The sequence below is a fragment of the Gekko japonicus genome, unplaced genomic scaffold (genome assembly GCF_001447785.1).
Source record: "Gekko japonicus isolate JY-2015 unplaced genomic scaffold, Gekko_japonicus_V1.1 scaffold50, whole genome shotgun sequence".
In the NCBI taxonomy this organism is placed as follows: Eukaryota; Metazoa; Chordata; class Lepidosauria; order Squamata; family Gekkonidae; genus Gekko; species Gekko japonicus.
The window spans coordinates 442203-457108 of NW_015164666.1; the positions used below are offsets into that span (position 1 = coordinate 442203).

The window sequence follows — 14906 nt, forward strand, 5'->3', positions numbered from 1 at the left end:
CTTTTCCCTAGTGTTGTAATTTCCCAGTGGATAGAAATTGGCTAATCTGAGGGAATATTCACACATGAAAGTCTCCCACCTGAGGTCATAAGTAGTATAGCCAACAAATGACTATACCACATGCTTTCTCTGCATCAGCACCAAGGCAAGCAGAAAAGAAATTACTAATCAGGGCTCTTTTATGTATCTTATTTTGTGAACCAAAGGTTCTATTTTGTTTTCCAATGAAATGTATTTCTTCACGTTGACAGGGAGAGCACAGCTTGATGTTGCCCCTGGGGCCTTTCAGCTGCAACACTGCTACCTTTGGGTCAACGCAGGTTTGCCCAGCACTGATTTAGAACATGACTGAAATCCATTAAACTGAAATATTAATACTGACCAAGCAGACACACAAGAGAGAGAGAAACAAGGGTAATAAAAACAGAGCCAAACTGTGCACAAAGGATGCCCAGCCTTAGAAAATAGAAGGAACGGCACTGCAAATGTGTAGATAAGAAACTAGCTTATCTTTGACAGTCCAAAATGATTTTAGAAAAATCACCAGCCAGTTCCCTAATACCTTTGAATTACTTTGAAGTCAATGTATGTAGTTTAGAATTATATGTGCTAAAAAGGGGGGAAAGTGTCAAGCACACACTTTGGGCCATTCTTTTGTTCCCCATATAGGGGTTGAGCAAATTTCCCCAGTTCCTTCCCATTTAGATCTCAATTGCTCTCCACTCCTAGAGATTCAATCCCAAGGTCTTCTGTCAAAGACTGTGAACTTTTATAGAGCAGAACCCCAGGAACAGAGAGGGAATGGTCTATTTCTTGCCTCCTCTTTCTCCCTGGTCTACCCATTTTCCTCCCAGTGTCTCTGGAGACTACAGATACAAGTGGGGAGGGGGAGATTCCAAACCATAAAGAACCGTCTGAGCTCTCAGAAGCAGGCAAGCACTTACAGAATTGTCTCTAACAGTCAGGATTGAATTTAGCTGGACTGCTAACTGGAAGTCCACTGAAATAGGATCCAATCTGGAGAGTAGTCTGAAACAGCATGTAGCTTGTTTGCATTGCAAAATCAGAGATGGCAATCATCCCTAAAGACAGCCTTCCCAGGCTGCTTTTTTACACTTTTTAAAATATGGGCCAATTTGAGGCTACATACAGATGCCCTGTGTCTTCCCTCTAGGAAAGCAGAGAGCAGCTAGTAGAAAATCAGTGAAAGCAAACTCTCCCTGCTGCCCTTTTGCTTCCTCTCACAGCCCCGCAAGGCTGCATTTCATCAGGATCATGTTATACAAATCTCTGTGTACCATCTACTTGGCCTTCAGCATTTGTACTACATTGCAGTGACATTTTCTCTAGAATATACCAGTTAAATGAAACTATAGCAGATGATAAAGGGATTGAAACACCTTGTAGTAGAGGTCTGGGCCAAACGCTCTTTTGATCTCGTATACCAGATCAGGTTTCCAATAAAACTGGTAGAAGCAGTGACCACAAGGCTTACGTTGATTCATCAGTATATCATGATGATGCTCATCCTTACTTACAGCTGAATTCCACTGAAGAAGGAACCAAAGAGTCCAATCATGCCTAGAAACTCCACCCGACTCAGGTTCCGTACAATGTACTCTTCACAAACATTGGAGATGCCATACAGGGTGGCTCCACCTAGCACGAGAAGGTCCCCTATTAGCTTATTTTCTCCTAGAAACAAAAAAAAGGATGTTAAGTACATCATTATTTTTGTGATCTCACAGTGATTATGAAATAAATCTTATGTACTCACATGAGTTGCTGAATGTAACACAACTGCTTTATTGCAACCAACTTCAAACTAACACAGAAACTGAAACTAAGAAAAAGCGAACAGTCCAGGAGGGTGGAGTTTTCCTCCAACCCATAATCAGGTTCCAGTTAACTCTTTACTGTCCATTTTACTACAATTATTTGTTTAGAATAATAAAAAGCTTTTGTTATAGAATTTGTAGTGCCTCCCCCATGCCCTTCCATCTCAGTTCAAGATCACACACACACACACACACTTGTTGGATTAAAGAACTGACAAAATTTATATCACAATGTTTTTATAGAGAGACAGTTCACACATTCAATTGAAAGTCATCAGGTCACTAGATCTCAACTGATGCATGTGTTTGTGCAAACCAGATAAGCAGTTCAGCACATGAAATCTATTCCTGGAGTATACACTTCAGATTGTAAGGGGATGAGGGCTGCTGTTACTGAATGCTGTCCCACATTTTTTAAAAACCCCTGAACATAAACAACTAGGCATCAGAGAGAGGGCCTAGACTTCTCTGCTGCTAGATGACGTCTTCAAAAGATTGTCCACACTTTCACTGAACATGCATACAAAGGCCTGATCTGTGAGCTGGCTTCATCCCTAATGTCCACAATCTCAGCAAAATGTCTGCAGCCCTTCCTCCCTGCTAGGCCTTCCATTCCCCTGACAGGGGTGGGGGTTTGCCCGCTTTTGGGCCCCCAGATCCGCCAGGCCCAATCCGACTGGCAGGGGGAACCCTGCCCCAAAGCACCCTGAGGTGACATCATCGCGCCGGGCTTGTTGCAGGGGGGACATTTGATCATTTACGGAAAACCACAGCGTTTTCCCTTAAATGATAGAGTGTCCCCTGCAATGTGCCCTGCACGCGCTTTGTGTGCACGCCGAAGAACTCCAGGAAGAACACCAGGACACCCCCCCACACACACACACTGCCAGCAGCCAGGTAAGACCTGGCAACCCAACTCCCTGCAATTGGGACCCTGTTTTTCTACAGTGTTCAAATCATATGGAGGAGACGACATACATACTTCAGTACATGCTGCAGGTTGAGGACAGGGCCAGCTGGCACAATCCCATTTCTATGGCTATTCAGAATATGGTTGCCATCCTCCAGGTGGGGCTTGGAGATCTACTGGAATTACAAGTGGCCTCCAGACTACAGAGATCAGTTTCCCTGCTGAGTTCCTTCCCCTCCCCAAACCCCAAAATTCCCAGGTGCAAAGCCTAAATCACCAGGAATTTCTCAGTCCAAAGTTGGCAACCCTAATTCAGAATATCTGAAGAGGACTTATATGTAGGATTTTTGCCCATGGATGAACCTATAGGTGGATCGCTTTCCCAATTTGTGAAATTATTTAAGCCCAATTTAAACATTACTTATTCCCTGCACAGGCCAAAGAAAGGCACTTACGTGCACAGTACATGGAGGGTAAATTGTACAAGATCATGACCACACATGCAAAGGAATACCTGTAGCAGCTATGCAACCTTTGTGCAAACAATTGGCATTGGATCTAGACTAAAATCTTCTACAGGCACAAGGACTTCTGCACATAGAGCAGAAGACCTTCCCTTGGCAGCCCCAAATACCACCCAATCCCCCAATTTGGGTGAGGGGAATAGTGTTGGGGGTGGGGGTGGGCTCCTGCTAGCAAGGGTAGATGGGAAAATTGAACTCCATGGGTAGACGTCCTTGTGGTCGTGACCTAGGTTCCCTTTAAGCTGTGCCAAGCTGCGCTGGTGCACCGATTTCCCCTGGCCAGCGCAGCAATTGTTACCACAGTGCAGGGGCGAGGGGTTCCCTTCCCAATGGCCATGCAGCACGGATCCATTTGCTCAGGCAGCACAGAAACACAGCAGTATGCTTTGTGTTTCCTAATCTGGGCTGGCCCCGCCTCCCCTCAGCTGCAGTTTGCTTGCCCTGTGAAAGGGGGTGCTGCTACCCTCCCCAGTAGTCCTCTGCCTCGTGCTCCTGGAGATACCCTGGCCCAGAAGGAGGACTGCTCTGTTGCCCAGCTTCTGCCCTTCCTGATGTGAGCTGCTTGGTTGTTTGTTTTGTCTTGGGGTGGGGAGCTGGGCTCAGCAGCCTGCTAGAGGCGATCTGGTAGCTTCTGGTGCTTTGCAAAGTGACTCTCTGTGCCCTTAAGCCTGTAAAGTTAGTTGGAAAGGGGGGGGGGAGCCGGGCTCAGCAGCGTGCTAGAGGCGATCTGGTGGCTTCTGATGTTTTGCGAAGTGACTCTCTGTGCCCTTAAGCCTGTAAAGTTAGTTGGAAAGGGGGGGGGGAGCCGGGCTCAGCAGCGTGCTAGAGGCGATCTGGTGGCTTCTGATGTTTTGCGAAGTGACTCTCTGTGCCCTTAAGCCTGTAAAGTTAGTTGGAAAGGGGGGGGGGAGCCGGGCTCAGCAGCGTGCTAGAGGCGATCTGGTGGCTTCTGATGTTTTGCGAAGTGACTCTCTGTGCCCTTAAGCCTGTAAAGTTAGTTGGAAAGGGGGGGGGGAGCCGGGCTCAGCAGCGTGCTAGAGGCGATCTGGTGGCTTCTGATGTTTTGCGAAGTGACTCTCTGTGCCCTTAAGCCTGTAAAGTTAGTTGGAAAGGGGGGGGGGAGCCGGGCTCAGCAGCGTGCTAGAGGCGATCTGGTGGCTTCTGATGTTTTGCGAAGTGACTCTCTGTGCCCTTAAGCCTGGGAGGTTAAGTAATACAAATATGTTTCATATAAAGATTTGTAATACAAATGATAATAGTTTATATGTTGTTTGAATGTTTGTACACTTTAATAATTTTTTTAATGTTGGCCCACTCACAGTTTTAACGCTAGGACCACTTTTGGCTCACAGAGTAAAATTTCTGCTTACGAGACTGCACACCTTCGAGGGAACATTGGTCATGACAAACATTAATCTGGATCCAAGCATAGCTTTCCTATGGCCTTAGTAAACATATTTTGGGTCTATCCCAAAATATCCTATCTGTACTTTCCTGGGAGTATGTCCCACTTAACACAGTGGGACTTACTTATGAGTAAATATGTACAGGAATGCAGTTAGGGCTGCCAGGCCCCCAGTGGGGGGTGGGGGTTCCCCTGCTCTGGTGCTCCTCCCCTCAGTGCTGATCAGGGGACCTGTGGGGGCCTTACTGGCAGCAAAAGAAGGCCTAGGCCATCATTGCTGGCAAGGCAATGATGTCACTTCCAGTGCACACCCGAAGTAACGTCATCATGTTGCCAGTGGCACAGGGATGCTCTTGTATTTGGTCAAAAACTTTATAGTAAAAATGACTTCTACCATAGAATTTTTGCCCAAATACTAGATAGTCCCCATGTCACCGACACATGATGATATCACTTCCGGAGCTCACTGGAAGTGAAGTTGGCATGTTGCAGGCTTCTCTTTGCTCCCGCTAAGTCCCCACCCCCAACTGGTTGCCAGGAGATACCTGGTAACCCTAAATGCGGTCAGTACTCAAAGCACCTTAAAAATAGCTGTTAGAAAATCTACTTTTCAAATTCTGCTGTAATGAAAAATAATTATTTTCTTAAACACTTTTAATAACATCTGGCACTTCTTGTTTATTTATTTATTATATTCAACTTATAGTCCTCCCTCCCCTGCAAAGCAGGGCTCAGGGCAGGTAACACCCCTGTTAAAAATACTATGAATTAGTTATTAATTTTTTTTACAACAGTAAATTAAACAGTCAAATCAGATGGCATATAGAGGTAGTATAACTTGTCCAAAGCGAGGCTGTATAGCCTGTGTGACGATGGATAATACCCTGGTGCAATTGACAGGATACATGGCAGAGAAAATGGCTGGGGGAGGCCAATTCAGATGGAAACTTTGTTGCCTCAACCGCATTAAATTCCGCAGGGCCCAGATCTTGTCTGGAAGAAAGAAGAGCGTTCCACCAGGTCAGGGCCAGAGCCAAAAAGACTTTGGCTTGAGTCGAGGCTAAACGAATACTTTTTGGGCTGGGGATCACCAGGAGATTATTATCCATTGAGCTCAGTGCTCGTTGGGGGACATACCAGGAGAGACAGTCCAGTAAATATGTTGGTCCCAGACTGTGTAGGGCTTTAAAGGTTAGAACCCTTGAACTTGATCCAGTATTCAACGTGGAGCACTGGTTGTATGTGGGCTCTAAGTGGTGTTCCTGTAACCACACATGCAGCCACATTCTGGAACAGTTGGAGTTTCTGGGTCAGTCTCAAGGGTAGCCCTATGTAAGTCTCAAGGATAGCCCTGCCAAATGGAAAGGTAGTTTTCAAAATAATCTAACCTAATTTAACAACTACATTTTAGGAATATATTATGCACTTTCTGATAATTGGAGAATGATCAAAGGACATTTTTTTCTAGATGGGAAAGCTTATACAAATACTTACCTGCTCCTAGCTGTCTTCCAACAAGGACATCTGCTCCTGCCATACAGCCCATTCCCAAAATGCAGACCACAATGCCGATGAAATGCACTGCCTTGTACCGCACCAGGAGGAAGAACCAAGAAAGTAATATCACAACTGGTATGACAAAACAATCTAGAAGCTGTAAGAAAAGAGAAGAGCATTCTTTGTTAAAAAAGAAAACACCAGGGGATACAGAGCAATGCTTCCTACCCTCACTCTTTTGTGGTGTCAGATGTCACCATACAGCCACATTCTATTAGCTATATGGCATGTCAAAAGCCACATCAGAGTGAGAGCAGGAAGTAATGATGCCTAACAGTAGCTGGGAGCATGATTACTGCCACTGCTGAGTGAGGTGAACACTTGGCCTTTGTATGTAGTCCCCAAAATTGCCAAAATAGGGTAACAAAGCAAGAACAACATTTTGGCTCAGTATTAACACATACAAAAATAAAGGGATCCCTAAAAACAACAAAATAGAACAAAGATTCATTTTTAGATGACATGTGGTCTAATTTTCAGGTCTAATGCCTTGAGGGCAAGCTTGAAAAGTTTGTAAGTCTCCTAGAGGAGGTATGGAATTCTCCAGAATTACAACTGACCTCTAGACTCCAAAGACAAGTTCCCTGGGAAAAAATGGCAGCTTTGAAGGGTGCGCTCTATGGCATCACATTTCCAAACTCTGATCTCCCCAGGTTCCATCCTAGAGTTGCCAACTCCAGTTTGGGAAATTCCTGGATATTTGGGGGTAGAGCATGGGGAGGGAAGAGTTTGGGAAGGTGAGGAACCTTGGTAGGGTATAAAGCCATAGAGTCTGCCCTCTGAAACAGCCATTTTCTCCAGGGAAAAAGATATCTCTAGTCTGGAGACTAGTTGTAATTCTGGGAAATTGCCAGGTTCCACCTGGATGCTGACAACGCCCAATGCCATGTCTGAATTTGCTTGATGCTGAGAATGCTTTAAAAATTGGCCTTCAATGTGAGCCAGGGTTGCCAGGTATCCCTGGTTACCAACCGGGGGTGGGGTGGGGACATACCGGCAGTAGGGAAGGCCTACACCAGTGTTTCAGCATCGTTGTCAGCCATGTACTGTCATCACCACATTGCCAGCAACAATGCTGAAATGCTGGTGTAAGGCCTCCCCCACTGTTGGTAAGTCCCTGACCAACTGATCGGTGGTGGGGGTGGGGCCTGGGGCAGGGTATCCCCCACTCCTGGCAGGTAAGCACCTATAAATGGTGAAAGGAAGAGAACTGACCACCTGCTTCCTTCTCTCTTTCTAGAGTTCTCAACCTCCAGGTGGGGCATGGAGATCTCCTTTAATCATAACTGATTTCCTAACTGCAGAGATCTGTTCCTCATAGGGTTGCCAGCTCCAGCTTGGAAAATCCCTGAAGATTTGGGGGTAGAGCCTTGGGAGGATGAGAGCTGGGAAGGGAAGCGACATCAGCAGGATATAATGTCATAGAGTCCACGGTCCAAAGCAGCCATTTTATCCAGGGGAACTGATCTCTGGCATCTGGAAATCAGTTGTAATTCTGGGTGATCTCCAGCCCCCACCTAGCTGGCAACCCTAGTTCCCATGGAGAAAATGGCTGCTTTGAAGCACAAAGTCTATGGCATTATATCCTTCTGAGGTACCTCTCCTCCTCAACCCCCAACCCTCTCTAGCCCCCACCCCCCAACCTCCAGAAATGTCCTGACCTTGAGTTGGTATCCCTATCTCGTTCTCACCCAACAGCAAACCTACCTTCATCTGCCTCTCTGTCTTAGGTTTTCCCACTCCCCCCCAGCAGCCTCTACCTAGGAAAACTGGCCCAGTTGTGTGCCAGTTCCCTAGGTAGAGGCTGCTGGGGGTGAGGGTGCCACAGTTCCCTGCCCCATTCTCTCCTTCTCAGCCATTCACCAATCTGCATTTTATGTTCCTCCCATTTTCAGCTGTATTTATTACTTATTTACTTCATTTATATCCCACCTTTTTCCACAGTGGGGATCGAAGTAGCATACATTGTTCTCCTCTCCTCCTTTTTATCTGCACAATAATCCTGTGAGATGGATTAGGCTGAAAGTATGTGACCGGTCCAAAAATGCCCAGTGAACTTCCACAGCAAGATGTGGATTTGAACCTGGGTCTCTCAGACCCTACTCTGAAGCACTAACTGCTATACCACACTAGCTTTCATAGGATGGCTGCTATTGAGCAGTAGCAAGCAGCCAGGCTTAGCTGAGTCATGCAAGTCGAGTGGTATCAAGTCACTCAGAGACTGCTGCCAAACCTAGGGTTGCCAGCCTCCAAGTGTGACCTGAAGATCTCCTAGAATTACAACTGAACTCCAAACAACAGAGACCTGTCCCTCTGGAGTACATGGGTGGACTGTGGCATTATATCCAGCTGGGGCCTCTCTCTTCCCCAAACCTTGCCCTCCTCAGACGCCACCATAAAATCTCCAGGAATTTCTCAGTCTGGAGCTGGCAATGCTAGTCATGCCTTGCCTCTAGAAGTCCTCCCTCAAAGGTAAAATACTCCTGGAAAGGCCCTGCATCCTCCTCCTGCCTTTTTTACTCACTGAAACCAAGCCTGGAATTCTGTTGTTGCCTAGCAACAGTCACTGATGGAATCCCTTGCTTAAAGCCACAGGCACTCCTTTTATCATTTTCACATTTTTAAAATGTCCCCAATGTTATTTTTTTTTAGATTTCACATTTTTCTACAAACCTGGGGCCCTTTTCAGGTTTATAGAAAGATCTGTCTTGCATGTTCACAGCTTCAGTCATAGGGTTGCCAAATGTTACCAGAGCGTTTTCCCTTGTATGGCCGTGGCCCCGCCCCCAGCGTGCCCGGCGTCATAATGTCACTTCCCTGTGATGTGCATGCTGGGGCGGGGTTCCCCCCGGGGCCCAATTCCCCGGCGTCTGGGAACGGGCCTCTGGGGTGGGGGGATTTCCGCCCCCCGGGGGGATTTGGCAGCCCTATTCAGTCACCAGATTTAAGTATTCAAGATTTCCTGGCTTCACTATTAGAATATAGCCCAAGTGTAAAAATAGCAATGCCATGAGTCTGAAGGCGAATACTCAGTTTGTATAAACTATGTTAACATACCCTTGATGCTTATTTTAAAAGTATTGTGCCATTAACAAGAGTTGCAGCTAGAGATTGCCGGTGTGTGTGTGTGGGGGATGAATAGTAGGGATGGCAACTGAACTTCCTTCAGAAGCGGGAGGGTTGTTTAATGCTATCAGTTAGGAAGTCCTAAGTTCAAATTTTGCCCAGTGGTTGTCTTAGCTTCTGCCTTTTGTAGTACAGGGATAATGGGCAGGAAAAATTAATTCTGTTGGGAGGGAAAAATGATTTATAGTGGGGTAGAGCCTTTTCTTCCCTGCCTGGGCTGTGTGAAATGATGCTAGTTTCTGACAGAATGAAAAGTAAGAAGAAACCGCCATGATACGTATGGCAGTAGTCTTTTGAAACAGAATACTGGCATAGGATATGCCAAGAACTGAGAGCTGAAGCAGTCCCCAGAAACACAGGGGAGATAAAGAGGAGAATTATTAATAGAGGTGCTCTGGGCTGAAAGTAGCTTCTGCATTTAAAGTAAGAGATGATGTTCTAAAAGGCATTCCTAGGCCTCTCTGAGGCAAAAATGGCCTCAAGCACCCCTTGCAGTGCAGTTCTTGGGAACTGAGAGAAAATAAACAGAAGCCACTGATGAAAGTGGAATATAAGCCACAATGAGATCTTGTGTTTATACAGCATATTTTATTAAAATTAGAATATAAAGTACAATAAAAAGCTCATATTTTTTTCCTGGAACAGTACATTATGTGGGAAATTATGTTTTCAGTTAAGAAGGAAGACCTTTGCCTATTTCTTTTAAGTCAAAGGAATTCCCAGCTTCATATCCAATGCCTCAAAAGATAAAAATGTGAGAAGAGCATTAATGCTGTGAGAACACTTTATTATTGTATATAAAGTACAAAGACAGAAAAGGACACTGATCTCATGTAAGCTATTGAAAAAATATAGAACTGTATTTTACATTATGTGAAAAATAGAACTCTAAATGTGTTTATCATACAGATTTTTTAAAAAAATCAACTTGAATTGTTAAGGACTGCAACTAGTTAGCAGAAAAACCTGTTTGAAGTTGAAGCCAATTGAATGTCTGCAGAGACTACCTGGAAAAGTGCGCTATAGGTCTATCCTATCCTAAAACATCAGATAGTACTACTGTATGCACATAACGCTCAAAACCTTGGCTTGTTTTGCATCCACAGAGCTAACCTAAGGGTTACTAATCTAGTTGTTGCCTGCTGATGCCTGAAGCACTGGCAGGAGGAAAAGGGGAGAGAATGGGGATGCACGCCAGCATCACACGAGCCACCCTGATGTTATTCCCAGCAAAACCCAGAAGAGATGTCATTGGATGTTTAGGATTTGCAAAAACTATGGTAACATCGATTCCTGTTTGCTGGAAGTGATGTCAACGTGTCAGCATGACGCCTCTGTGGCAATTCCCGCCCCCCAAAAGGCTCCTGGGAGTTGCTGCCTGTGACCTGGCAACCCTAGGCAGGAAGGTGGGCATGACTGTATGGGCCTTCTGGCTTCTGTTCAGTAGTGTCATGGTTCCCTGCTTCCTTGCAGGGTCTGCATGTTTATGCCTGTTGCTGTTATTGGGTTGCCAGCTCTGGACTGTTCTCTACAATGATGCTGAGGGCTAATGCGATAAGCCTGTATTTGGGAAGTCCTGACCTTTTCTTGTCTTGAACCCAATAGAATTCAGGTCCAGGTTTCTCTTGACAAGGGAGCCACCATGCGCCCTCGGGCAAAGGTTTCACCTGCTCCCCATTTGACCCTGATCCAAAACGGATGTTTAATTTTGTAATTTTATATTTGTACATATATGTATATGTGTACCAATAAAAGATACTCTTGTTATATAAGAACATAAGAGAAGCCAATGTTGGATCAGGCCAATGGCCCATCCAGTCCAACACTCTGGGTCACACAGTGGCCAAAAATACCAGGTGCCATCAGGAGGTCCAGCAGTGGGGCCAGGACACTAGAAGCCCTCCCACTGTTGCCCCCCCCCAAGCACCAAGAATACAGTGCATCACTTGCCCCAGACTGAGAGTTCCTATCTATACCTTGATGGACCTCTGCTCCATATGTTTATCTAATTCCCTCTTGAAGCTATCCATGCTTGTAGCCGCCGCCACCTCCTGTGGCAGTGAATTCCATGTGTTAATTACTGTTATATCTGATGAAGTGGGCTGTAGTTCAAAAAACCTTCATGTCACAATCAATCTTTACTAAGCAAAATCAGTAAGAAACCTTTACCTAGCACAAAAGCAGGGGCAAACTGATTATAGCAGTGCTGGATGAGAAGTATTGGGATCATTGGGAACTATTTTGCTGAATTATTTTCTAAAAAGATTGTGTCATTTGTCATATAAAATGAAGTTTAATGTCTACAGTAGCAAAGTAGCATTTACAGAGGGATATTAGATGTCCCAGCAATACAAAAATAACATCAATCTACTGACTGAACAGTGTTTAAAATGTAGCTAAATCTAATTAAAGGGTGGGTGGAGAGAAAGAGTTCTAACTTCTGTTCTGCATGTCTAACCACTAAAACACACTGCATGTAAAGGGGGGAGGGTCCTTTTATTACGTTGATAGATCATGGAGAAATATTACTTCCCCCCCTTCTTTTCATAATAATAACAAGGGTTTGCTGCTATACTACTATTACATACATTCCACATTGCCAACCAGGGATGAGAAGGAGCTGAGCCCAAGACTGACAAATAAAGGGGGGGGGAGGGTTAGATGGAGGAGACAGAAACAAAGGCAGATCATGAAATGAAAGGAGCAAAATGATGAGAGAAAGATATGTGAAAAAGAAGAAGAGAAATTAAGAGGAAGGGTTGATTTATTTTCTACAACATACTAACAACTATCCCTTTGCATGTCTGGATGATCAGACAAAACTATGGAGCTGGTCAGAAGGAAAGGAGGAGGGAAACAGACTGCTGAAAACATCCACCTAGTTAGAAGGCTGCAGCCTGGCAATGACTGTAGCAACCATGAGCTGTGCTACCTGGTACTGTCTTGCTCCACTGCTGGCTTGGTCAATAGGGTGGCCAGGTCTTACTTTCATCCCGGTGGGGAGTTCCAGGCTGACTCTGGGACTCTTCTGGGACACCTGGAAGTGACATCATCGCGCTGGGCATGTTGTTCGGGGGATGCTCTAGTATTCAGGTAAAAACTCTATGGTCACCATAAAGTTTTTACCCAAATACTAGAGTGTCCCCTGAACAACATGCCCAGCATGATGATGTCACCTCTGGGTGATGTCATAATGCTGGGCATGTCAGGTGCACCAGGACTCTTTGGGGGCAGGGCTCCATTACCGGCCAGCTGACTGGCAGTTGATTGGGCCCCCCAAAACCGGGGAAAACTCCTCCCCCCATTGGGAGGTTGGCAACCCTATTGGTCAATGGGTTTAGCAGGTTATGCAAGTGCTTGCCTCCTTGTAGTAAACTTTGTGATAAGGCATGGTGAACAGATAGTCAGAGCTACTATGGTTTACTGTGCTCTGCCATCCTGGTATCCCTACTGGCTGCACTGCAGAACTCCATTAGAAGCAAAATTAGCACTGGCCAAATGCAGAATGACGCTGGCTTCAGGGGCCCTCCAGCTGACTTGAGCCCCAGGAATTTCCCCCCCATAGTGTTCCCTCCCAGCAGCTCTGCTCAGTACCGCTGAATATCATTACAAAAAATCCCTGCCAAGAAATCTAAAACTGTGCACCCACTCTTAACAACTTCACTATTTTGGTTGTGAATTTAATCTTAAATAAAGCAGCCACAATCAACCAAGCACATAGCACATGCAATCATAAATTCCCTGTCTTCTGAATGTATATAATTCTTTATTAAATTATGCTGTTTTTAAATTCATAATTTAACTGGAGGGCATATGAAACACTAAAATGCTATTTCATCAATACAATCTGCATACATTAAGTGACTGTTTTTAATATTTATGATCTTGGGGATTACGAATACTTCTAGCTTTGTTCATCTCTCTCTCTCTCTCTCTCTCCCTCCCCCCTCCCTCCCTCTCCCCCTGGGAAAAAAAGTGAACATGTTGCAGTACAAAAAACCCAGAACCAATATCTTCATTCCAACAGATTAAAGGTGCAATCCATAACCATTAAAATTAATGGAAAATGTTCTATTAACTGCAATGGGATGTGGGATACACTCCTAGCCAGGCAGAATAAAAGCCTGGTTGGTTCTTTTCATTTTTCAATTAACTGTAACACAGAAAGAGAACAGGCAAATTATACTAAGCATTCTCTACCATATGTCACTGCCTGCCCTGCCTAATATATCCATTCTCTACAATAGCTAAATGTAATACCATTAAAATAAGGGTGATATGATAGTTTTACATAGTGGAATGGCCATTTTGTCTAGGCATTAAAAACCAGCTAATTTAAAGCAGTGGAACCTCAATTGTATTGATTATGTCTGTGCATAATGCTGTGTATGAAGCTAATCAAAAGGCCTGGTGGCTGTTTTGCATCATTAATATGGTTCAGCCATTGGCTCAGCTAAGTTGTCATACAGCAGTCTGCCCAGCCACAGTATAGTCCAGTTTCAGTAACTTTACATTTTTCACCTCAATTAAGTGACAGTGTGGTATAGCGGTTAGAATGTTGGACGAGGAAGTGTTCAGATCACCACTCTGCCATGGAAGTTTGCTTTGTAATAGAGATGTCAGGGCCTCCCTCTTGTTGCCCAGTGGTGCTTCAGGAACCAGTGGGAGGAAACGCAGGGACAAATTCATGCCAGTATTGCATCAGTATCACTTCCAATAAAAACTGAAAGTGACATAAGAGAGATTCTAGCATTTTGCAAAACTTATATGGAACCGACACAAGAAAGTTGGCACTTCAGGCCCCACTCCTAGGGTTGCCAACCACCAGGTGGTGGCTGGAGATCTCCTGAGACTACAGCTGATCTCCAGGGGACTGAGATAAGTTCACCTGGAAAAAATGGCCACTTTGGAAGGTGGACTCTGTGGCATTATACCCCACTCAAGTCCCTCCCTCTCCCCATACCCTGCTCCCCTCAGGCTCCGCCCTCAAAATCTCCAGGTATTTCTCAATCTGGAGCTGGCAAACCTACCCACTACCCGAGTCTTCCCAGAGGTTTGGCATTGCAGCCTGACAACCCTATGTGCAAGTGTTAAAGGCAATTTAGGGAGGAGCATTACCCTCTCTGTATTGTGCTCATATACCGTGCAGTGAGGAATGGGAAAATATTCTCACTATCTTTTGCCCAATAATAGACCAATGCTATCAGTGTCCTCTGAATTACGTTTCCTGGCATTGAGGGTCAACTGCTGGGGAGAAGGGAGGAGAAAGTCGTTACTGGATTTACTTCACTAACTGTATTTATCCTCATTATGCTTATTAATAATATTTACAACATTAAATTGAAGCATACGGATGCTAAGGGTGGGAAACATGATTTGGGCAGGGAGAATCCCAAGTCATTCAAGTCCACAACAAGCCCATGTGATGACCTTGTCTAAAGGGGAGTAAGCTTACTCCCAGTTTTAGACTCTAAACCAATTATGGGGGGGGGGGGGGGGAGGAGATTCTGAAGGGATCAGGTGCTTGGGCCAAACAGATTCCAGGA

General features: G+C 45.1%; 1 protein-coding gene across 1 annotated transcript in view; it reads right to left on the reverse strand.

Annotated features, from left to right (window-relative positions):
• The window catches only part of SLC35F1 (solute carrier family 35 member F1), a 349356-nt gene that overhangs the window by 31157 nt on the left and 303293 nt on the right, over positions 1-14906 (reverse strand). The window contains exons 4-5 of the mRNA XM_015409056.1: positions 6172-6331; positions 1539-1695 (exon numbers count right to left, since the gene is read on the reverse strand). Of these exons, the coding sequence (XP_015264542.1) occupies positions 1539-1695; positions 6172-6331 (317 nt within the window). The remainder of the gene's footprint in view (positions 1-1538; positions 1696-6171; positions 6332-14906) is intronic.